The sequence below is a fragment of the Rhinolophus hipposideros genome (genome assembly GCF_964194185.1).
Source record: "Rhinolophus hipposideros genome assembly, chromosome: 2".
Lineage (NCBI taxonomy): Eukaryota > Metazoa > Chordata > Mammalia > Chiroptera > Rhinolophidae > Rhinolophus > Rhinolophus hipposideros.
In genome coordinates this window covers 31487585-31512477 of record NC_138048.1, presented here as the reverse complement: position 1 = coordinate 31512477, position 24893 = coordinate 31487585, and the positions used below count along the sequence as shown (strand labels likewise).

Below are 24893 nucleotides of genomic sequence, written 5' to 3'. Positions count from 1 at the left end.
AAGTTTGTTTTGACTCCCAGGACCAGGGCTACCGGTCTCTCCTTGAATTTTCAATTTACTACAAAGTCTGGTTAGCCATCATACTAACTCCTCTATGATCCCCATTTTATCACATTTGGGATGGCTTAGGATGGGTATGTGCTGAACATAGAAGAATGGCTGTGTTTGCTCCGTTTTATATAGAGAGAATTAAGTATACCACACATGGACATAGACACAAGGTAGCTCCCACACACTACTTGACAAATAACACAAGGTTTTAGACACTGATTGGACAGTAAGAAAGAACAAATCCTTAAAGGCAGGTTCCCTTCTGGCCCCTAAAGACTGTATCTGGATATGAGGCACAAATTTATGGCTGTGTCTCCCTTAAGGATGGGCTGGCCATTGTATATTAGGCTTCCCAACCTTACCAAGGAAAATTTATGAGACTTTACCAGGAACCCTCCTCACCACCAAAAAAAAAAAAAAACTTACCAGATCTAAAGTCCCAGTGGACTCGAAGTCTATCTTGGCAGAAATGGCCTGTTTCCATTTTCTCGTATTAGTTTCCATGCTCATGTTAGTACCAAACCAGAAATTCAAGCCTTAGCTAAGTTCATACTAGCAAATGCCTGAAATGATGCTAGACATCATTTTCTAGCTGAACCAAGAAACTGCACAAATGAGAAAAGTGGTTTTGTGAAATAGAATGGCTTTGGACATTCTCACTGCAGCACTTGGTAGGATGGACCTGTGCACTCATTAAACAAGAATGTTATATTCCTTCTTATGAATCTAACATTACTGACCTCTTATCCCATGTGAAAAGTGCTGAAGATAAGGTTGATCAGATTTTCTTCGTAGGCTTGCTTCTCTCCCTAGGAAATGGGATTTGGCTATTTGGGGGATCTTCTCTTGTTGCTTGTATTGCTGTTGTGGTATAAGCATGCAGGCCACCTCCCAATATCATACATTTGGTGCACAAATACTGATAGTCTACATTAAAATAGTCCCAATTCTGCAGATACTACAGAAAAAAAAGGAGTTAAACCCATAATAATGTGTCTTCAAGAAGTCAAAATGAACACTTAATTTGTTGCATAATAATTTCCCATGATAGGAATAATAGAAATCACGAGATTAAGCATGAGCAGTAGAGATGTGAGTGGAGATGGCATCTTGCTGGGACACTACCTCCACCCCAGGAGGTGACCTGCATTCCAACCCAGCTCCCCTTCTGTGCCGTCCTGGGGTGGCATGTGCGAGGGTATCACCCCTGTCCACTTTGGCTTGTTGCCTTGCAGGCAAAAGCCTCCAGGACCCCTGAACCTCTGTAGGACAACTCCGGTGCATGGACCCCAGCCTGCCAATGCCCCCGCTGGGCATAGTACCTGTCCTTAGCCTGGAGAAGCTCAGCCAGAGAGACCTCTGTGCTCAGGGCCTAGGCTCCTCCGACTCTTACTCCCAGTCCTCCACCTCAACTCATGGTGTGTCCAGGGAGGCCTGGTCCTGTTCAAGGCACAGAATCAAATGCACTTGCTCAGCCAGAGAAGTTCCTAAATGAAAAAGGCTCCCCAAGTGACATGGCACCATGACATCAGGCTGAAGTTGGTCCCAGAGCAGAGGTCTTCAGGCTGGGGCACTATCTGGGAGCCAGAACATGGCTGGGACCAAGGCTACTACTGGGAGGTGATGGGGCATTTGTGAGGCCGCTCTTCTCACTCCCTGCACCTTCTGGGCTCATATTTTTGGTGAACTCTTTGGTGATGGGGGCGAATGTGAATTGGTATGAAGTATTTTTCCTCAACCAGGTAGCAGCCTCTTCCATGCACCTCACCTGACGGCCACCGGCAGATGAACCCCTAGGGGAATGGCGAGGGACACCATGGGGCTGGCTTCCAGGTGTGCATGTGAGTGGGGTACTGCAGGTGGGGGAGCGGGAGTTGTAGGCTGCCCTCTGGAACAGGAAGTCCAACGGAGAGATCGTGGTCTTAAGACACCTAGGTGAATCAGGGCACACGAAGCTGTGACTGATGTTGGGTGGTTACCTTTGACTATGTAGGGAGTCCACTGAGAGTTTGCAAGAAGGTGGGAAGGGATCCAGAGCACTCTCATTGTTAGTCTGCAGCTCCCCTCTGTGGAACCGGAAGTTCAAGGTGGAGATCACAGATTTGGGGTCTGGCAGCAGTCCAAGTTTGAGCAGCGGACTAGTGGTAGCCCAAGGCTGCGCTCTACTGCGTGTGGCTTTGGAGGAAAGGCCCGGTGGACGTCAGAGGGATCTGCCCATCTGGGGGGAGCGGGGTTGAGATGCCAGAAGCCTGGGCCTGGCTCTACCCTGCTGGCGCCTCAGTGACTCGGCCCAATTGGGGCGCCTGGGAGAACCAGGCCAACACGGTAGCCGGGCGCCGTTGCAACAAGCGCAGGGTTCGGGAACGCAGATCTGATGCACCCGAGGGGCAGGAAGGTGGGCACCAAGTCGAAGGTGCAGTTCAGGGTGTGGGCGACCAGCGCGCCATCGCCGGGGGCGCAGGACTAGGCCAAGAGCAGAACCTACAGCGGGATCGCCATCTCTTTGTTCAATGTAGCCTCGGACCTGGGATCGCCATCTCTTTGTTCAATGTAGCCTCGGACCTGGACCTGTGTCCGGCTTTTATAGCCACACTGCTCTTCACACAGCCTTCTCCTGACCTCACCTCGCGTCCGCCCCCCCAACCCCCACTCGCCAGGAGGCTCTTTCCCTGGCGCTCCTGAGCCACCATCCCTTCGCCCTTTTCTATACTCTTCCCCAGGACCGGTGCCCATGACCATCCTTGCCCCTTGTAGCGCCTGTCTCCCTCTCCCCCAATGCAGAGCCTTCATTACACAGATGGAGCAAAGGGAAGGGGTGGGATCCGAGGGCAGGTAGGGGTTTCGGTGGTGATACTACAGGAGCCCAGGATCTTGATGCTGCACCTGCTCCCTTTGCTGCCACGGACAGTAGGTTCTGAGCACAGGACCTCCGGGAAACAGATCGACTGCAGGGTGGGCAGGCTGCAGGTGGCCTAGGGTAAGGACAGAGGAGGTGACACTCCAAGCGGAAGGGTCACTACATCGAAGGTCAAGGGCAACAGAAGATGGAAGTTCTGTACCTAGGCAGCTCCCGCATCATCCCTTCTCAGCTGTTGTCTGCCCTCACCACTGCCGTCCTCATCACTGCCGGCATCACGGAAGATTTCAGTCCTTCTTGCTGCTGGCACCACGACATCTCTGTTCTCACAGGACAGAGTTTAACTTTTCCCCGGAAAACAATTGGACCATCTGTAAAACATTTTATTAAAACATCTGTCTCTGTATTGGCTCAAAGGTACAAAGGATTGTATTGGTGAGCTTCTCAGTGCTTTAACAGGTTGTGTTTTGGCAGAAACTGAACTGGGTATAGGGGGATTTCTTTCACTTTTCTTTGGTATTCCACAACTTGTTTACTTACAATTTTATTTTAATCTTACCTTTTATATTGACTTTTAAAAGACATGATTTCATAGCTGAAGAGTGGTAGTGCTGGCACAGCACACACACAGGCCTTGGAAGGTGGGTTTGGACATCTACCCACCGCGGGAAGGGTGTATCTCCACTTCTAATTCCTTCTCCCTCCCCCATCTGTAGCCTCAGACTGTGGATTGAGTGACCCGAAGTAAATCCCAGGCCTGGCAGTTCTGTCTTTCCTCTGGGCCTGGGAGCTCACCTACCTACATACGGAATCTTTCAAGGATGTTGCCTCAGGTATCCCGGTCATCTATAAACTCCTACTCCCCACCTCAAGTACCATGGAGACAGTGCATCCTGTTTTGTGAAGCCACTGCATTCACCTTTCTGCCCCTCACCTGTGTCCACAAATGTCAAGGAGCCTCACCCATCAACTAGACTCCAGGGTTAGTCTGGAGCTTGCAGGACCCAGCAAAGCAACACCAGTGCCTGACCGCAGTTGCTTAGGAAAGTGTCGGCCTGTGGCTCTTGTCTGCAATGCAGATCCAACCCAGACACCGGTAAGCAAGGCCACTGCTCTGGACTACAAGTTAAAAATCCTACACAGAACGTTGGAAAATGCCGTTCAAGGCTCCTAGTCCTTTTGTGCATTCAGTATATGTTGGGTGTAATATGGAGAAAACTTCCCCAAATGTGTATTAAATATGTATATGAGCTATAAAAATACATAGTGCTAGCTATTTTCCCCACTCCTTGCCAACATGATTGCCTTCATATGTAGAAAATCGTCACCATATAAATTGATCATTCCAGAAAAACCCCGACTATTCATGGGTAGTTTGGCGCCAGTGGTTTTAAGTTTGGAAATTACAACTCCTATTGTTGTTGTAATAGGAGGGACTTAGATTTTTATAACATTAACTGGAAGCTACATTTCCGTGTGAATGGGGTTGCCTTGGTCTTGTGTCCATAGACTAACATCATACTTGGAGCCTTAAAACCTGATGCTGTTAGATTGTCGGTGTCTCAGAAGGTAGATGGGTGGGGTGGTGGGGCACTGACTCCTTCAAATCGGGGTACCTCGGCTGGGATAACAATTGCCCACCTGCTCCTACACGTGCTCAGAGCATGGGAAAGACGGGCAAAAATAAAACGGCAGACTGCCAGGACTTAAGATGTCTGATCAAAGCCACTTCGATCTCCCAGGAAGGGCCCACCCGCTTCCAAGATGTCCTCCCGCAGTCCTGACGACACTCGGTCGGCTTCATCAAACCGGAAAGCCACAGCGCTCCAATCAGGGCTCAGTTCCCTCACCCACTGCCCTTCATTTGCGTCACTTCCGGTGGTGCAGCAGCCATTTTGTCAGTCGCCAGTGGATCCCGCGCGCTGGAGAAGTGCAGTTCCCCCTGGTTACTAACTCGTCAGTTCTCCCTTCGCGCTGCGGGCGCCGTGGAAGAGCACTCACCACAGACACAGCCGTTCCTCCCTATAGTGTAGCTGCTGCTGTTACAGCCGCCTGGAGCTAGTGCGTTGTCTTCCTCCCCCGCTGACAGGCGCCCTCAGGGAGCTGCCGTCAGCGATGTCAAGCGAGGAAAGCTACCGGGCCATCCTGCGCTACCTGACGAACGAGTGCGAGCCGTACGCGCCGGGCACCGAGGGCAATGTCAAGCGTAAAATCCGCAAGGCGGCCGCCTGCTATGTGGTGCGCGACGGGACCTTGTACTACCAGCGGCGGCAGCGGCACCGCAAGACCTTCGCGGAGCTGGAGGTGGTGCTGCAGCCCGAGCGGCGCTGGGGGCTCATCGAGGCGGCGCACCTGGGCCCCGGCGGCACTCACCACACCCAGCATCAGACCTGGCACGACTTGTCCAAGACGTACTGGTGGCGAGGTAAGAGCTCGCCCGCGGCGTGTTGCCCGGGCAAGGCCCGCTGTCGGAGGCGGGCCTGTTGGCAGAGCCGCGAGTGTGAGGGTCCCTCACCCCGCTTCCCGGACGCCCCTCGCCGACCCAGTCTATGCTGGGCGTTGCAGCAGCTGCCAGGCGGAGCCGAGAGTGTGAGGGACACGAAAGGAGCCGCACTTCCCACAGGAAGGAGGCCGGGGACGCTGGGGGCGGGCCCTGCCCCGGGGTGGGGCCAAGGGGGGGCTTCCCCGGGGGCTGGGCCAGCCATGGGAGGGGCCGGTGCGCGGGCGGAGCCGGGTTCTCCTCCTTCAGCCTCCTGAGGCGGCAGCGCCTTCCCTCAGGGGACGCTTCCGGGCGGCGGGCGGCGGTTAGCGGGACTGAGTTGTGCCGTGTACAATCGTGTTTGTTGCTGAAGGTTTGGGGGAGTGCCCGTCGGCCAAAGGCCGGGCTCCTGGCTCCAGTGCGTTGCGCTAGGGTTTAGGCCCGCGGGTTTCTCTGGACCCCTTTACTCGTATTCCTCCAGTTGTGCTATTGCGGCGTAAATAAGGAATAATGCAATTATGTGCAGCAGTGATTCGGAATACAGTCATGGAAACAGTCATCTCGAACCTCGTTTTTTAGGGCAAGAATTCAACGTAAAGAAGAGCAGAGGCTCTTAGTTCTGAAGGTTTTCATAGTCTTCCCGTGAATACTGTGAAGCGCGGTTTGGAAACTGCGAGGCACTATGTGTACCTGGAAAAAAGTACGGTTACTGCGATTGTTACAGTCATGCAGTATAGCTCTGAAGTGTTTTGACTCCTTGGCAACCAGGAGTGCAAGGACCCTCGCAGTCACGGAACAGGGGATAGTCATTGTATCCAACACGGAAGGGGAGGAAAGTTCTTTAACTGTAGCAAATTGTCTAACTTTGCACATAGATCTCTAGAGCAGTGGCTCTCAACCCGGGACGATTTTGCCTCCCAGGGGACATCTGGCTATATCTGGAGACAGTTTTGGTTGTCATACCTGGTGGTGGTTGAGGGGTTGTATTGACAGCTAGTTGGGTAGAGATCGGGGTGCTCCTAAACATTGTATCATGCACAGGACAGCCCCCTCGCCCCACACGAATCACCTGGCCCAAAATGTCAACACTGCTGAGGCTGACAAACCCTGCTGTAGAGTGAAAACTGTTCCTCAAGTTGTTTTATCACAGGACTACTCACTAAGGTCATTTATTTTTCTTTGTTCTGAGTCTTTACTGAGTAAAGAATCTTTTAATAGTAATTTGGTGTTTTATGTGGACTGGTTTTTTTTTTTTGGTACCAGAGAGATTGATCAATGAGCATTATTTAACAAACACATAGTAGTTACTGTGTGTCAGACACTGTTCAAAGTGTTTATAAATATTAATACTTAAACCAGGTGGTGACACACAGGCACAGAGAGAGGTTTGGAGACTTGGCCCCGGTCACAAAGCTAGTTACAGGATTCAGACTTTGCTGCATAATTAATTTCAGCCCCTTGCAGTAATTTCCACCTCTTAAAATAGTAAATTAACTATGTTTACACGTTGGTGTCTTAACCTGAGACAGATTCTTTCAGCTTAATCAGCTCTGGGTAAATTAAGAAGGTCAGGTTTCTGACACTGTAAAGCTAGATTGAAAATGATTCCATCAAAACAGTAACACTCAAGTTAAAGGACTTATAAAACATAACAGGATGACTTTTGAGACTTTGATCGACCATCATACAGTAATAACATTTTTTCCTGCAGTATTTATTTATAATTTTTCATTCTCGTTCAAATGCTTCTGTGTAATTTCTCCAATACCATTTGAACTCAACCAGTTAATAGTTTCAAAACCTCTGCTGTGTTCAGAATATACTAAATTGTGTAGAATAATGTTTACAAATACAACCAAAGTTAATTAGAAAAAACTGTCTCCTCTTCTTTGTTTATTTTGGACATGGAAATTTCCATAGCATCACTTCTTATTCTCAAAGTATATTTCATACTTTATTATATACATATATATAATAAAACTTACATTTTAACAATTTTAAGTGTACAGTTTAGTGGTATTATATCCACATTGTTGTGTAACCAAAATAACTATTCAGAAATCTTCAAAAATTTTTCATCATCCCAACCCATTTACTCTTATTTTTTTTTTTTACAAATAGAGTGAACATCTTTTCATTTTTTTACAAAGATAATTAACATCTTTTCCATTTACCCTTAATTGTATGTAAAGTATATATTCCTCCAGCCTTTTTATTACCTACTCACTATACCTCATACAGGTATAGACTTGCTTTGACTTTAACATTTTTGGATACTAGAATATAGCCTGTATTGCTCTCTAAATCTATGTAAATGCCTTTTTAATGAAAATTATATTTAACCCTAACCCACTATTTACTAAATTATGTTCTGCTAAAAAATGGTGTTCTCTGAACAAACAAATTTGGCAAATTCCTTGGTTAGACAGTTTACTTTAGAACTCAGAGCTTGTAATATAACATCCATTTTGTGTATCTAAAATGAGAATATAATTTCTGAATTTATTAGTCCAGTGTATACTTTTTTAGTAAGTATGGGACATAACACAATTTGAGAAATACTGCTTGAATACTCTAGAAAGGTTGAAAGCAGGGAAGTTGGTGTATTTTGACATCTTGAAACTGTTTTCAGGAATTTACTATATACCTCTATATCATTTTAGCTAATTAATGAGCCTTTTTATTTGCATTTTACTTGGGGATTGTAGAGGGAGAAGTTTCTGCCACAGGGATGGACAAGTGAAGCATAACAAGTAGCATAATATACTGAAAATAACATGGCTTTTTGAGGCTCAGCTATGCAATTTACTAGATGTGACTTTGGACAAGTTACTTTTCTCGCAGCGCTTAATTCTCCTCACCTGTAGAATGGGAATTATTTGGTTCTACCTTATAAGGAATATTGGATGTGTGTGTGTACAGTAAATCCTCACTTAACGTTGTTGATAGATTCTGTGACTTTAAGCAAAATGACATATAACAAAACCAATTTTACCATAGGCTAATTGATATAAACAAGAGTTCAGTTCCCACGGTATCTCATCAACATAACGAACCAATGTTGAACAAACAATGTTATGTTGTGTATAAAAAGTGTCACTCCTTGCTTCCTACCCTCCATACCAACATGCTGAACTGGAAGTTGAAATTCAGAATAGGGTTTTGTGAGTGGCTTGTGTGTAATCAACTTTTGTTAAATTGTGTATTCTACAATTTCCTGTAAACCTAAAATCTCATAGCTTTCAAAAACAAGAGATTTGGGCCGGCCCGGTAGCTCAGGTGTTTGGAGCTCCATGCTTCTAACTCCAAAGGCTGCCAGTTCCATTCACTGCCGGTTCGATTCCCTCATGGGCCAGTGGGCTCTCACCCACAAGGTTGCCGGTTCAACTCCTCGAGTCCCGCAAGGGATGGTGGGCAGTGCCCCTTGCAACTAAGATTGAACACGGCATCTTGAGCTGAGCTGCCTCTGGGATGGCTCGGTTGGAGTGCGGGCTCTCAACCATAAGGTTGCCAGTTAGATTCCTCGAGTCTCGCAAGGGATGGTGGGCTACACCCCCTACAACTAGCAATGGCAACTGGACTGGAGCTGAGCTGTACCCTCCACTACTAAGGCTGAAAGGACAACAGCTTGACTTGGGAAAAAGTCCTGGAAGTAACACACTGTTCTCCAATAAAGTCCTATTCCCCTTCCCCAATAAAATCTTTAAAAAAAAAAAACAACGAGATTTATTTTATATTATTGTAGTCCTGTTCAGGTTGCAGATTGGCTGTCCCTGTCTTTTTTCATGTGCACTTCAGGCTAAAGGACAGCATCCATCTGGAACATTTGTTCTTTGAAATCAGAGAACTGATGGGAAACAGTGCCTGGTAAAGCTACTAATGAGACATGGCACACATCACATCCATTAACCAAAGCAAATTGCATGGTCAAGCCTGGCGTTGGTAGGGTGGAGAGGTATTAGCTTCATCCACATTATTATTACTGTTTATAAAAGTCAAAAACAGTTGAATATTAGCCATTTCCTATAGTTCTTATTGCATGAATGAGTCACAACTCATATGGAATTGGGTGGTGCTCCATAGTCATTTTATATGATGGGGAAGTGAATAACATTTTACCACAGCATGGAAACAAACTATAATTTATATAACCTTATATCATTGAAAAAATGTATTGTAAATTCTAAAGGACTCGCTCTAGGTACTTTATGGGGCATATGTGTGTCTGCACATATGCGGTGGGACATACATTAGTGTACACTGATTAGATAACAGTGTAATACATTCTTCAATTTTCAAATGAGAGCTGTATTAAATTTAACTTGTTCATTTTTATTTTTATTGTAGGTATATTAAAGCAAGTCAAAGATTACATTAAACAGTGTAGCAAATGCCAGGAGAAACTAGATCGCTCCCGTCCAATATCAGATACTTCAGAAATGTTAGAAGAATTGGGATTAGACCTTGAATCTGGAGAAGAAAGTAATGAATCAGAAGATGACTTGAGCAATTTTACTTCACCTCCAACTACAGCCTCCAAGCCTGCAAAAAAGAAGCCAGTATCCAAACATGAACTTGTATTTGTAAGTCGAACTTTCCATTTAGCTTTTTTTTTTTTATTAAATTTATTGGGGTGACAATTGTTAGTAAATTTACATAGATTTCAGGTGTACAATTCTGTATTACATCGTCTATAATCCATTTAGCTTTAACATATGTAACTAGTGTACTAGTATTTGTAGTCTTTTAAAAATTTTTTTAAACCACTGAAACTGCTTGACTATTGGCACTGACAGTGAAGATATAAGCAGGTCTGTGTCTAAAGTAATGCACTATATTATACACAGTAAAACTATAGTAATATATATATTTTTTAAGGTTTGGAAATGTGCTTTTATTTTCAAACTCAGGCATGTGACTAAAAGTATGCTAATATTGCATCATCATGAATCATAAGTATTCCTGTTGTTGCTTCTCTTCGGAACGTAATGTTGGTTTGTTGTTAATCACTCCTCTTTGTTTTTTTTATGGTATATTGATATAGGTAGAATCCATTTCTAGAAGCAGTCTCTGGGTCATGCAGCAAGGTAAAATTAAGCTGGCTAGGTCTTTGTTTTTTTTGCCTTTATTAGTTTCATACATGGTTAGATTTCTGACTAGCAAGAGGCAGCAAGAAGTGAGATCCAGGTTTTCACTGAACATAGAAGAAAATAGTGAGAACATTGTGTCTTTTCATTTAAATACATAGGTAATAAAGAAAGACTAGCAGGCTATTTCTTCACATTAATTAGTGCTATCTTGTAAAAGAGAATAATGTATCTTGTCTTAAATTCTCTTAAGGGTGGAAATACAGGTGATATATAATACAACTCTTGGTCTTAAACTTATTTTGATAGGTTGACACCAAAGGAGTGGTGAAACGTTCTTCTCCAAAACATTGTCAGGCTGTCTTAAAACAGCTGAATGAACAGAGACTCTCCAACCAGTTTTGTGATGTTACTTTGTTAATTGAAGGAGAAGAGTACAAAGCTCATAAATCTGTTTTGTCAGCTAACAGTGAATATTTTCGAGATCTTTTTATTGAGAAAGGAGCTGTTTCCAGTCATGAGGCAGTGGTGGATCTTTCTGGTAAGAACTTTCTAATACTCTTGCTTTTTGTTTATAAGTACAGACTGGAAGAGGGTTGTGTGTGTGTTTCTTACAAATTCAGGATTTATACTAAAGTGGGAGAAGCCCACTTATAGCACACTTATAGCAGCAGATTTATCTGAACTGAAAAGATTCTTCCTTTTGGCAAGGTTTCCAAGGTAGATTTATGGAAAAGGCTGTCATTTCCTATCCCTGCTTCTAAGGTGAGACAACGGTAGCAGTAGAAGAATATCTGGGATTTACACTGTTAAAAACAGTTTGAGGGCCACCGGTTGGCTCAGTTGGTTAGAGCGCAGTGCTCATAACACCCAGGTCGCCGGTTCCATTCCCACATGGGCCAGTGAGCTGCGCCCTCCACAACTAGATTGAATGAAAACAACGATTTGACTTGGAGCTGATGGGTCAGGGAGAAACACACTGTTCTCCAATAATAATTAAAATTAAAAAAAAAGAGTAGTTTGAGAGAAATCTATAGCTGCATCAGTTTTGTTACACTAAGTGCTTATGTTATTTAAAAATTGACTGCTTATATCTTATATTGTGGAACATGTAATTATAGAGCACTTTTGTAGTTCGGTTTTTCATTTTTTAAGAGTAATTATTAGAATTCATTAGGTTCAATAATCAAACTGTCCGTGTACAATAGAGTAATCAGAATTCCAGGTGTGGGGTTTTTTTTTTTTTGTTTCTTTGGTTTTATATTTATTGTGAATGCATAATTTGACCTTTTTTGGCCCCACTTGGCTAGAACTTATAAAACGGCTTAGGAGTCAAAAAACGAAAATTTAGGAAGAATTAAAATAGCTAACTTTATCCATTTTCTCATAATATTAATTTGCTGCAACTCTTGGATTACTGACATCATTGTGTAAAATGTCATTTCCTCTTTCTGAAACAAAAAAGTGATTTTATTCATGTATGTATATACTTAACCTGGTTAATCACTGATACTTTTCTACCTTATATTTTTAAAGCTTACCTCTTCTGGGAAGACAAATACATATTTTTCCTTAGCAATAGCTATGTGTTTAATTACTAAAAAAAATATTTCTTAAGCATCCACTGTGTGCAAGGAGCTAGCCTAGGTTCTGGGAATACAATGGTGAGCAAAAAACTTACGGAGCATAGAGTTATATTAAATTCTAGATTAGTGGTTTGCTTTTTCTGGGTTTGGTGACTCAGAGGAGAAAATATGCCTTATACTGGGCCATCTGAATAATAAAACTCATCACAGGTATAATCTTTTGATATCTTAGCTTTGGATTTTTTCCCTGTCTTATGCATCTGAAACAGAAAGTTCTTTTCCAGTTTCTTAGCAACTTACAGCAAATGAAATGTCTGCCCCAAAATAACTGCAGTACAGCATCCTAATATTAAAATCTAATTCAATCTTCATTCCAAATGCTTATTTTTGTTATTATTCAGCAAATATGTAAGGCAATAGCAGGTAAAGTAGACATTATTAAAAAAATTTTTCTTGCTTTAAATATTAAGTGGATAAGAGTATTTATAAAATATGTGTACGGTATACAAAATTATAAGATATACATGTTTTTTAATTACCTAGTTTAATGTAGTTGAATTCACCTGTGTTTTTCTTTATGTTTATACTTTAAAAATAATTCTTTCCTACTCAGTCATAAAGATATTTTCATATGTTGTCTTTTAATGTTTTCATAGTTTTTCTTTCATACTTAATTTTTAATCTATTTGGAATTTATTTTTATTGGTGTGAGATAGGTGTTTGATATTTTTTTTTCCTGTTTTAATCATCATTTGTCCCAGAATCATTTAGTGAAAACTCTGTCCTCTCCCCATCCATAGACCATGTAAATTCTCTTAACAAAAGAAATTTCCATGTGTTTGGTACTGATTCTAGGCTTTGTTCCAGTCTATTAGTTGTCTCTTTCTACACTCTGTCACTTAGCCTTAATTACCTTAGCTTCCTAATAATAAGGAAAGTCTCCCACCTTTATTATTCGGGTGGGTGTTGTTAGTTATTCATAATCACTTGTTATTCCATATAAACTAAAAGCATCTCAACTTCCACCAAAAGAAAATACTATATTTCAATAGAGATTACACTGAGTTAATAAAGTTTTAGAGATTTATCCAATAAAGGTCTCACATATCTTTTGTTAGATTATTCCAAGGTACTATATACTTTTTGATACTATTTAATATTTTTTCTTAAAATTAATATAATTTCTGATTTATTTCTAGTGTATATTGATTTTATATACAGTAATACTACTAAATTCATTAGTTGTCCAGAAATTTATTGATATTCTTTGAGATTTTTCACATCAAAGATATTATTTACTAATAGTAATAATTTTGTTTCTACCTTTGTAGTTCTTATATTTTGAACTTTTTTCTGCTTTACAATGCTGTCCAGGACCTTAAAAAAGAAAATCATTTTAGCAATTGAATAGAAATGATGGATGACAGAGGGTTCACTTACCTGATTTCCATTTCTAAAGGTGTTTTATTTTTAACGATGAATTGTGTTATTCGGTAAATGTTTTAAATGTATAATCCTTTACCCCCTTTATCATTAAGGAAATTTCCTCTGACATGGGTGTTGACTTCTCACATACTTGTCCATCTTTATTTTTCACATTCTATTAATATGGGAAATTATACTTATTTTCTAATGTTAAACCAATTTTTCATTCCTGAAATAAATTCAGTTTAGTCATGATGTATCACCTTTTGTATAAATTGCTGTTTGATTTGCTAAAATAAATTAAAACATTTGCATCTATCTTCATGAATAATTTTCCTTTTTCACACTGTTGTGAACTTTGGGAGAAGACTTTTAACTGCTAATTTGACAAGTTTAATGGTTAGGGAAGCGTATTTTCCTATGTATAATGTGTACTTTTTTGCCCAAATTTGTGAGGGAAAAATACGGGTGCACATTATACATGGGTAGTCCTAATTCTGTATCTATATAAATGTTTTTTAATTCTTTTATTTATGCTTATGAGTTAAAAGTGTAACTCTGGGAATCAATAACGATATCCATATGCAAAACAATACCGATCATTGGTTTTGTTGAACTTAATGATGAACTTGCAACAACAAAGAGTTCTTGACCTTCTACATATGCTGTATAAATATAGTAAATTTGTTATCGGTACATGAAATTTCTTGTACCTTGTATCTATTCTTGTGTTTTGTAATTATTTGTTACATAAAATTTCTTGTACCATATTATAAAAAATAAATGCTAAAATTCCTTTATAATACAAAAAACAAGTACCTAAATGTAAACAAATAAAAATTTGAATTAAAAAATTAAAAGATTTTTTATTCTCTGAAAGTATGGGCCAAAAATGTGGGTGTGCATTATACATGGGAGTGCATTATATCTGGCAAAATACAGTATTCAAGTTTTCTGTTTCATCTTGAATAATTTGATAATAGAAAGTTATATTTTTGCCCGAGTTTGTCTATTTCATCTAAATTTTCAAATTTATTGACAAAATTTTTCATATTCTCTTCTAAATGTCTCCAGTGACTTTAGATATGTCTCTTTCATTGTTTGATATTGGTTATTTATGCCTTTTCTCATATAAAAATTTTTCTTACTGAAGATTTACTAACTATTTTTCAATCCTACTAAAGCAGGAGTTGGCCAACTACAGTTTGCAGGCCACATCTGACCCACTGCCTCTTTGTATAAATAAAGTTCCATTGGGAGACAGCCACATCCATTCATTTACATGTTGTCTGTGGCTGCTTTTGAGCTTACAAGGGCAGAATTCAATAGTTGCTGCATAAACCAGTGACCCACAAAGCTTAAAATATTTGCTTATCTGGCTCTTTACAGAAAAAAACTCTCCTAACCACTAAGCCAAAGCATAATATTTTTTTTGTTGTTTTCAGTTGGGGAATACTGGGGAACAGTGTGTTTCTCCCGGACCCATCAGCTCCAAGTCAAGTCGTTGTTTTCAATCTAGTTTTGTGGAGGGCGCAGCTCACTGGCCCATGTGGGAATCAAACCAGTGACCTGGGTGTTATGAGCACTGCACTCTAACCAACTGAGCCAAATGGCTGCCCCAAAGCATAATTTTTAAAATGTTAAAAACCTGACTTTATGCAAATATAGTCCAAAATTTTTATGTAATTAATGGAGGAAATCAGTAAGATGTTAAAACTGCTTCTAATAGAATTTTCAAGAAAAGAATTGCAGTCAGCCCAAGGAATGTTGAAATGAATTTACTGAGAGTTGAAGAACTGGTTACCACACAGGAAAATAAACTAAATTGAAGGGTTATCTTTCCTATCCTGATAGACATAGCTTCTCAGTTTTTCACAATTCATTTACATTTGCTGTCACTTTTCTCTAAGTTAATTTTCATAGAGTTGTAGTCAATCAATGGTGCATGCTCAGTACTGCTCTTAAAGAACACCCGATAATCCTTTTTGCATATTTTTCTTTGGCTAATTTTTCTTGACACTCCTTTCAAAGAACAGCAGTTGTTTTCTTTTATTAATTTCTACTATTTGTTTTCTTCTTTGAGCATGTTCTCTGTCTCTCTTTTTTTGTTGTTAAGTGTATGATGCTTACTTAGCCCATTAACTCCCAACCTTTCTTATTTTCTAGTTTAAGCATTCAGCGCCAGAAATTTGCCCTTAATTCTGTAGATTTGTTGACACTTGCTTTAAACCTTCCATGTGGTCTGTTTTTATAAGTTTAATTTTGCTTGAATAGAACATCAGTTTTTTTCAGTTGGATGCAATGTTCAGTATATTGTGAATTAGATCAAGCCTGTTGTTAATTCTTTACTGATTATTTTGTGTGCTTGATCTGTCAGTGACTGACAGGTACTTTAGAATATTAACTAGTGTGATTCATTTGTCTGTTTCCTACTGAGTTTTTTCAATTCTTGTTTCATGTATCTTGTGGCCATGTTATTACATGCATATAAACTTAGAATTATGGCTTGATAATGAAACATCCTTTTATTATTATGTAGTGATCCTCTTTATCTTTAGTGATGCTTTTCACTCTCAAAGTCTATGTTGGATGCTATTGTAAATGATATTTTCTATTTTAGCTATTGTAAATATGTTTTAGCTATGTAAACTATTTTTGTTATTATTGCCTAGGACATGTTTCCTCCATCTCTTATTTTCAACCTTTTTATATTTTTATGTTTTAGATGTCTCTTTAAACATCACATTTATGGATTTTGTTCTTAATCTAGTATGAAGATATTTGACTAAACTGTCTTGTATGGAAATTGAGATTGTTGTTGAGAAAAACTCTCAGCCAATATCTCTCTTCAAAAATTGTCTCTTTCTCTGCCTTCTATCTTTCTGAAACTCCAATTAGACAGACATTCTCACTTTATATTGTCTCTCTTAATCTCTCTTTCATATTTTGTTCGTTTCTTTGTAGATTATTCTGGAAAATTCTAGTTCACTCTAGCTGCATCTAATTTTCTGTTAAATTCATTTATTGAGCTTTTAATTCCAATTTATGTTTCCACTTTTAGAGGTTCTATTTAGTTCTTTTTCAGATGTCTCTTTTAGGGACCTTCTCTTTATGATCTTTTGCTCTACTGGTATGCCACCCTTTATTTTCTATATCTGATCATAGCAAAACTTAAAATCTTTGCTGGTTTGACTTATGCTCTTTATTTCTGCTAGCTCTTGTTCATGGTGCCTTTTTTCTTAGTGATTTTTTTTTTTAATCTGTATACGCTGAACTCATATTCTTTAGAACTTTGTGGGAAATCTTTGAGTCTGGGTTGAAGGTGTTTTCCACTTTCAATATCTAAAGAAACATTTGCTTCTTTAGATATTGAGGGCATTAGCAGTCTGGGACCACTTTAAGTTCTCAACTTGAGGTTTTTATGACTACCAAAGTGTTATGTATATTATTACCGTAATTAAAAAAAAAGAAACCCACCAAAGTAAGCCTGGCTGTGGTCTTGACTATTCGAGGAAGATTTCTCTACTGGTTCCACTCAGTGTTGGAGCACTGGGTAAATTTAAAATAATATTTTAAAATATGTTCATCTAGCATTTTCTTTAATTATGTGGGTCCTTCAGGGCACCCCAGTCTGCCACACTGCTGGAAGTGCAAGTAACTGTCATATGTATATTTTTAAATCTATAACCACTGTTCATTTAAAAGTTTTAAATTCTCAATAAAAACACATAATACAAAATTTACCCTTTTGATGACTTTTAAATGTACAGTTCAGTAATATTAACTTTTTCCCATCGTTGTGTAACAGAGCTCTGGAAGTTTATCATCTTGCAAAATTATCCATTTCATTCTGATTAAAATGTTTGCAGAGTGTGTATATGTGTACACTTGTATGCAAAAAGGCTAGGGGTGAAAACAAAATACCAAAATTATCTATTATCGTTTGGCAGTAAGATTATGAGTGCTTTTTTTATTTTCTTAATTTGTGTTTATAGTATTTTATAGTAAACATGACTTGTACCTTTGAAAAAGTGGTCTTAGATATGCAGAGCATTATTTGGAACAGTGTTAATACTTTCATGGTAAAATTTTCTTATTATTTCATATTTAGAAATTTAAAAAGGTACTAGGTAAAAGACCAAAATACATTATTTTATTAGTATGTGTGGGTTTTTTTAAGAAATATTTTTACTTACCTCAAGCTTATTTAACTTGGTCTCATAATTTATAGCAGGATTAATCTGGCTTCAGTCTATTTAATTATCAGCTTTCCTAGGAATGGCTCAATTAACCATGATGATAATGTGGATGTGTAGTTCCCTCAGTTTTCAACCTAACTCCTAATGTATCTCACAGTTTAAGGTTTCCTTGCATATTTGTCCATCCCATCTGCCTATGTAAAAGGACCACATTTTAGCTTGAGTCAAAACTGAAAAACACAGCAAATGTGAATTTTTAGTATATGTGCTGCCGAAGTGAGCATAGCAAATGTGAATTTTTAAAAGGTTGCTTTGGCTCTCTATATTTTAATAAAGATCTCTAAGACAAATTATTATATATGAAAAACAAGGCACAGAACAGTATATATGTAGTAAAACTTACTGGAAGAAGGGGGAATAAAAATATTTGCTTGACTGTATAAAGAAACTCTGGAAAGCTATATAAATTCTTAATTGTACTGGTTATGGAGATGGAATTGGACATATCACTGTGTAATTTTCTGATTTTTAAACTATGTGAATATTAAAAATGGCTTTTGAAAATAAAGTACTGAGAACTTAGAAAAGAAATAAACTGATCTTATTTTCTCACATAAAATAAGAATTTAATACCAAAAAATAAGAATGTATAGTAATTATTTCATTCCTTAAACCAGTGATAGGCAAACTATAGCCCAAAGGGCAATCCTTGTTTCCCTCATTTTTTGTAACTAAAGTTATATTGGAACACAGACACACCCATTTGTGTATTGCCTGTGGCTACCCTTTCTAGCTACAATGACAGACTTGAGTAGTTGCAACAGACACCTATGGCCTCTACTCTTCATTATCTGAGTCTTGATAGAAAAATTTTGCTGATTTCCCTGCCTTTGACCTTGTTTTTAAATTTTTAGTGGTAGAACCCTTTGTTTCCAATCAATTTTTATTTGGATTTCTATAATTAAAATATACAGCTATGCTTACTGAAGTAAGATTAGGGGACAGGTTGGTTGAACCCTGCCTACTCACCTGCGTCCCTCTCTTTTTTTACCCTCCATCCTCCAGCAGCTGTTTCTTGAGGGGAATTTGAGGAACCCCCGGGGTTCTAAGGAGTACAGTTTGAAAATGACTGCCTTACAACAACTCTTTGAGGTAGTAAGTCTGATATTATTTTCTATTTTAGGTATTCAGGGACTCGGCTCATAGAAGTGAGTTAGTCAACGTTTAATAAGCAACCAGAACACAAAACAAATCCAGGGTGTTTAATTTGCAGAATAAATGGTCGTATTTGCCTTTATATTCTATTTTATATTATCATAATCATATATTAATTGTTCTTATAAGGTGTTTTAGTGGTGATTTGACTTTTTTGTCCCCTGTCTTGTTTCGTATAGGTTTCTGTAAGGCAAGTTTCCTTCCTTTACTGGAATTTGCCTATACTTCTGTGCTAAGTTTTGACTTTTGTAGCATGGCTGATGTAGCCATCTTGGCTCGGCATCTTTTCATGTCAGAAGTTTTAGAAATCTGTGAAAGTGTACATAAACTAATGGAAGAGAAGCAGCTAACAGTGTATAAGAAGGGTGAAGTACAAACAGTTGCATCTACTCAGGACTTACCAGAACAAAATGGAGGTACAGAACCTCCTGTGGTTAGCAATGAAGGAACCACAACAACTTTATCTGCTGAACTTGGGGATTGTGAAATTGTTCTGCTGGTGAATGGAGACTTGCCAGAAGCTGGGCAGAATCGAGAGCTAGGACAACAGCCTGAGCCCCAGGTTTCTTCAGAGGCTAAAGCCACTCTGTCATCTCCACCTGTAGGCTGTATAACTGATTCCCAACCTGAAATGGACTCTGTTGATTTAGTAACAAAAAACAACCAGACAGAGCTAGAAGCTTTAAACAGCAGAGAAGATAGCACAGTTTCTAATATTTATCCTAAACTTTCAAAAGAGAATGTAACTAGTAGCTCTCCAGAAAACAGTGAGATGGGAAATGATACATCAACTGAGGATGTTTGTGATGAAGACAATCCAGAGCACAGGCAGAACCTTGGCCCATCTTTGAACGGTCAGGAAACTCTGGTTGCAAAGGCAGACCTGGGCCCTGATGATGATACTTACAGAAGCAGGCTTCGACAGCGTTCTATTGATGAAGGGGGATATATCCGACTACACAAAGGAATGGAGAAAAAGCTGCAGAAACGGAAAGCCATTCCCAAGTCAGCAGTTCAACAGGTATGACGAAGAGTTGACTTTTGTAGTTTTAGCTTTAAGTTGAAAACATTCTATTGATAAAGTCATACGTATGGTGAAAATTATTTGGGGGTTAAGGGGAGGGGATAAGTGCAGGAAAGCAACTTAATATTTTAAATACCAGTAAGATAATGTGAATTTGCAATATTTATAAGATGACTCATGACTTAAAAATCAAAATAATTATGTTTACTTAGATTGTGTTTTCTATCCGTGACTTAGGTGGCCCAGAAATTAGTTCAAAGAGGGAAAAAGATGAAACAGCCAAAAAGGGATGCTAAAGAGAATACTGAAGAAGAAGCATCTCATAAATGTGGGGAATGTGGAATGGTTTTTCAGAGAAGATATACCCTTATAATGCACACACTGAAACATGAAAGAGCTAGAGATTACAAATGTCCAGTAAGTATCCAGAAAGCTAATTGAAGATGGCTCTAACTTCAGGATAAGTAGAATCCAACTTACTGCTTCATTATTATCCTACCATTTGTATGCTCTTTCTGTCTCTCTGCCTCCCTTATATTGCTGTAAGAGTCATCTTGTGGTTTGTACGTGTTATGTCCTTGACAGAAAATATTTAGTTGAATATTTTTAAAATGATAATTTTACTGTTGTCTTACTGGTAAAGACAGTTGTCTTACCCCACTTTAAAAATATAAGCTTATAGAAAGGAAAAGAGAACAGGAGGGGAGACCTTAGCAACTAAATTCTGGATTCTGATAAATAGATGTAATAACTGATTCAGCAGATTTAAAAGGGCTCAGTGCTAGGCTTTCACTGTGCTAGGGAAAAGCTAAGAATCAATTGAAATTGTATTGCAAAACTACCAAACAGCTCAGAAATTGGTATTACTAACTACTTTGAAAGTAGAAGTGCATCTGTTTGTTAAAAGTCTTTTTAAGAAGCAATTAAGTCCCCTCCCTCAGACAAAGATCCATTTTCTACTTTGCAGAAAAGGTAAAATCGTAACTGCTCTGGAGAACACTGTATAAAGAGAGGGTGAATGTACTGTTCCCAAAACAGGGAAAAATAAAACCTTACACACTAAATATTGAAAATTTTTAAGTTCTCTTCCCCTAAGCAAAGCTCAGAATGTTAGCAGCCAAGCCTTTAACGTGAAAGCAAAAAGATTTCTCAGAGATGGGAAATCTAAATCCCATAAACAAAAGACCTAAAGATACAGCTGACTAAATCCTGTGGTTGACAACCCACTCCCCCACTTACACAGAAATTCCAATCGAGTTTTTAAACATCTTATTCTGAAATGTGAAAAGACATCAGGGATAATCAGGCTCATGATAAATATTTCGAGAAAAACATCTTTGAGGAATCCAAGACTATGCAGAGAGAAAAAACTTGAAAAAAACCCAAACCACAAAGTGAGTTATATCAGAGATAAATGAAAGTGTTACATCAATGAAACAATAACCAGGTACTATATTTTCAAAAGGGTACATGAAGAGAACAGAAGAACTTTTTAGGAATAAAATAGATAATAAATATAAAAATCTCAGAAAAATTGGGAAATAGAACTGACTGAATCTCTCAGAAAAAGCAAACAGACAAGTTAGAAAGTGGGAGTGAAAGAAATTTAGAGGATTGGTCTAAGATGTTTAATACCACGTAATTACAAACAATACGGAGAGAAGGAAATCATTTATACAATAAAGAAAAATTTCAGAACTTAAGACTATATTTCAGAACTTAAGACTATAAGTTTCCTTGTTATGAGGGAACGTTGAATGCCCCAACCATGAATGTTTAGGAAATAAATCTGTCAAGATATATTACGAAATTTCAGAATACATGGACAAAGAGAAAATCTTATAAATTGCAAGAGAGAAAAAAGATGGTCAGTCTCACAGAAAGGGGTGAGGGTTAGAATGACTTTAGGCTTTTCAGCAGCAACAGTGGGAGCTAAAAGACAAAGTCACTGTGCCTTTAAAGTTCTAAAGAGAAATAATGTCTAACTTGGAGTCTGTAGCCAGTCAAACTGTCATTTATTTGTAATGGTAGAATAAGAACCTTTCCAGACATTCAAGGTCTGGAAATTTTTTCTTCCCAAACTCCCTTTCTCAGGAAGCTATAGACAGAGGTGTTCCACTAAAATGAGCAACACATGGGAATCTTGGGGTCCAATTCTACAAAGAGTCCAAGTGTAGGAAACAACTAGGTTGGAACTGGACATAATGCTTTGATAGAAATCTCTGGTAAGGTGATGTGTTTAGATCTCCTCTTAGTGGACAACCAAGGGAAGGGTTTGGTGATGAATTAGAAGTAAATACAAAGAGAAGTAAGCAAAAAAGAAAACAGAAAGAAAGGAAAGGGAGTCATAGTGTACTATATGGCTCAACTGTAATAACATTTACATCATCCATATAACGTAAACACTGAAATTGATCAATTGAAATTATGATATTGAGAAAGTAAGGTAATGGGAAGGATTTTGCATATGTGTAGGGAGTGTGGGGTGAAGGAGAGTGTCATCTTCCATTATTCCTGTGACTTAGAGTTACAAAGAGAAGCATCATGAGAGTAAAAAAAAAACCTGAAGAGGAAGTGGACCAAGAGACAAGTTTTATTTATTTTTAAAAAAATAAGATTTGTAGATGATAAGCATATATAACTGATTTCATGAATCCCCAACAACTATAGTATAAAATCCAAAGACCATCACAGTTTCATTTTCCTACTTTTCCCATCCCCTAGTTTTGCTCCACCTAACAGCTCTTGTTAGTAGTCCTATAATGACAGCATTCTTCTGTCTTTCTGTCCTACAGTTCCGTCAAGACAGACCTAGCTCCTCGATGAGGCCGACCTTATTGCTCGGATTACTGCCTCTTCTTAAATAGTTCACCTTTTGTACATATAAGTCTGGTTTCTGTGGTTAGATTATAAATCTCCAGAGTAGGGGGCTGGGTCTTACCCTTTTGTCTTTATAATCTGATACCTAACATACTGTCTTTTACATAGTATATGTGTTTATTGATTTACATAATTGTAACACATGGGACGTTGAAATATGAGTAGAGTTTCACTTAACATTTATATTGGAATTACATTTAGACAGAATTTTGTTTACTTTTTCTTTTAGTTGTGTAAAAAACAGTTTCAGTACAGTGCCTCCTTGCGAGCACACCTAATTCGACATACCAGAAAAGTTGCGCCCACCTCAACCGCTTCCAATTCCACATCTACTGAGGCATCAGGAACACCGTCTGAGAAGGGCAGAACCAAACGAGAATTTATATGTTCCATATGTGGAAGGACCTTACCTAAATTATATTCTCTTCGAATACATATGTTAAAGCACACTGGTGTAAAGCCACATGCATGCCAGGTAAAGCCATACATTTATTTTGTTATTATAAAGAAGATTGGAACTTAACTGATGATGAGACTGGTTGATTCTGGAGTCACCCTCACTCTTATAAAATGTCACAGGGAATTCTGTGACTTTTTTAGTTTGTTGCCTACGTAAAGGGTGATTCCCAATTACGTTCTTTAATTTGCTGTTTAATTTGTTGTAATTCAAAATGAATCTATTTAGAATGTTAGTGGGATGGCCGGTTAGCTTAGTTGGTTAGAGCGTGGTGCTGATAACACTAAGGTTGCCGGTTGGATCCCCGCATGGACCACTGTGAGCTGCACCCTCCTTAAAAAAAAAAAAGGAATGTTTATGAAACTTATTAGGATTCAGAGGGTGTAGTGGGTGAGGATAACCAGTTCATCATCCCAGTCATCCTGTAACCTTCAGCAGGACCAACCTGAACTCGAAAGGAACGCAGGGTTTAAACAAACCTTTGCAAAAATCCTCCCTAAGCTATGTATCCTCCTCTAGAATTGAGGACTGAGGTTACCTAAAAATACCAAAATATGACTCCTGGGTAAACAGTAGCCAACTCTGGGCTATATTCTCTCTCTCTCTCTCTTTCCCACGCCCCCCCCCTCTCTCTTTCTCGGTTTTTTGTTTTGTTTTGTTTTAGCTTTTGCATGCCAATAGCATATAAGAGAATAGAATAGATCTTCATTTACCCTTCATCCGGATTCAGTAGTTATCAACACATGGTCACTTGTGTTATGTGTATTACTGTCACTTACTGCCCTACTTCCACCTCCCCTCAGTTATTTTGAAGCCAAATCCTAAGCATTATTTTATTCATTTATTTAAAAACTAAGTATTTAACTGGGCCTCTGGTCTTCTAGAGTAGCACTACTTAAAATGTGTGGACTATGAAAGTACAGAAATGGAGAATGAGCATTTAGAAACTATCACGGCAATTTGAAGTTGTTGTGACATTTTTATTGTGTTTAACAAAAATCTCTTCCCGCTGGATTGGAGAAAGAGAAAAAAAAGCAAACTGGTCTTCATCACAGAGTGTGAGAAGCACTGTTCTAGTTGGTATAAAAGGAAATGAGTGTATTTTCTTAATGAAGCTCCCATGTCACTATTAATATATAAAGTATAGTGTTTGTCAGTCTCACAAGGATAGCATGAGGTTCTTTTGTACTTCTTTGAACTCTGCCAGTGATCACATGGGTGTAAGAAAAATAGGCAGTGTTTGTTCAGTACTGAATCAGAAGATGATCAACTAGCTAATATCCTTGGCATTTGTTTCAGCTTTCATTTTGTTATTGTTTATAATTTAAGTGTTTTATTTAAAATGGCGTATTGGTTTCTCTGTCTGCATTCTCCAGAAACAGCTCCTATCTCCTTTTCTGTTTTACTGGTTTAAACACCTGTGCTGTCTTAGGTCTGTGGAAAGACTTTCATCTACAAGCATGGTCTAAAATTACACCAGAGTCTCCATCAGTCACAAAAGCAGTTCCAGTGTGAACTATGTGTTAAATCATTTGTTACCAAACGGAGTCTTCAAGAACATATGAGTATTCACACAGGTAATGAGAAGTATATATTGACATAGTTGCATATTATATACTTGTAATTTACTATT

General features: G+C 39.0%; 1 protein-coding gene across 1 annotated transcript in view; it reads left to right on the top strand.

Moving 5' to 3' along the window:
* The first annotated feature begins 3278 nt into the window (after nucleotides 1-3278).
* The window catches only part of ZBTB11 (zinc finger and BTB domain containing 11), a 28614-nt gene continuing 6999 nt past the window's right edge, over nucleotides 3279-24893 (top strand). Inside the window, exons 1-7 of the mRNA XM_081026739.1 lie at nucleotides 3279-5333; nucleotides 9735-9970; nucleotides 10784-11015; nucleotides 19079-19920; nucleotides 20161-20340; nucleotides 23033-23278; nucleotides 24693-24837. Of these exons, the coding sequence (XP_080882865.1) occupies nucleotides 5024-5333; nucleotides 9735-9970; nucleotides 10784-11015; nucleotides 19079-19920; nucleotides 20161-20340; nucleotides 23033-23278; nucleotides 24693-24837 (2191 nt within the window). The 5' untranslated portion in view covers nucleotides 3279-5023. The remainder of the gene's footprint in view (nucleotides 5334-9734; nucleotides 9971-10783; nucleotides 11016-19078; nucleotides 19921-20160; nucleotides 20341-23032; nucleotides 23279-24692; nucleotides 24838-24893) is intronic.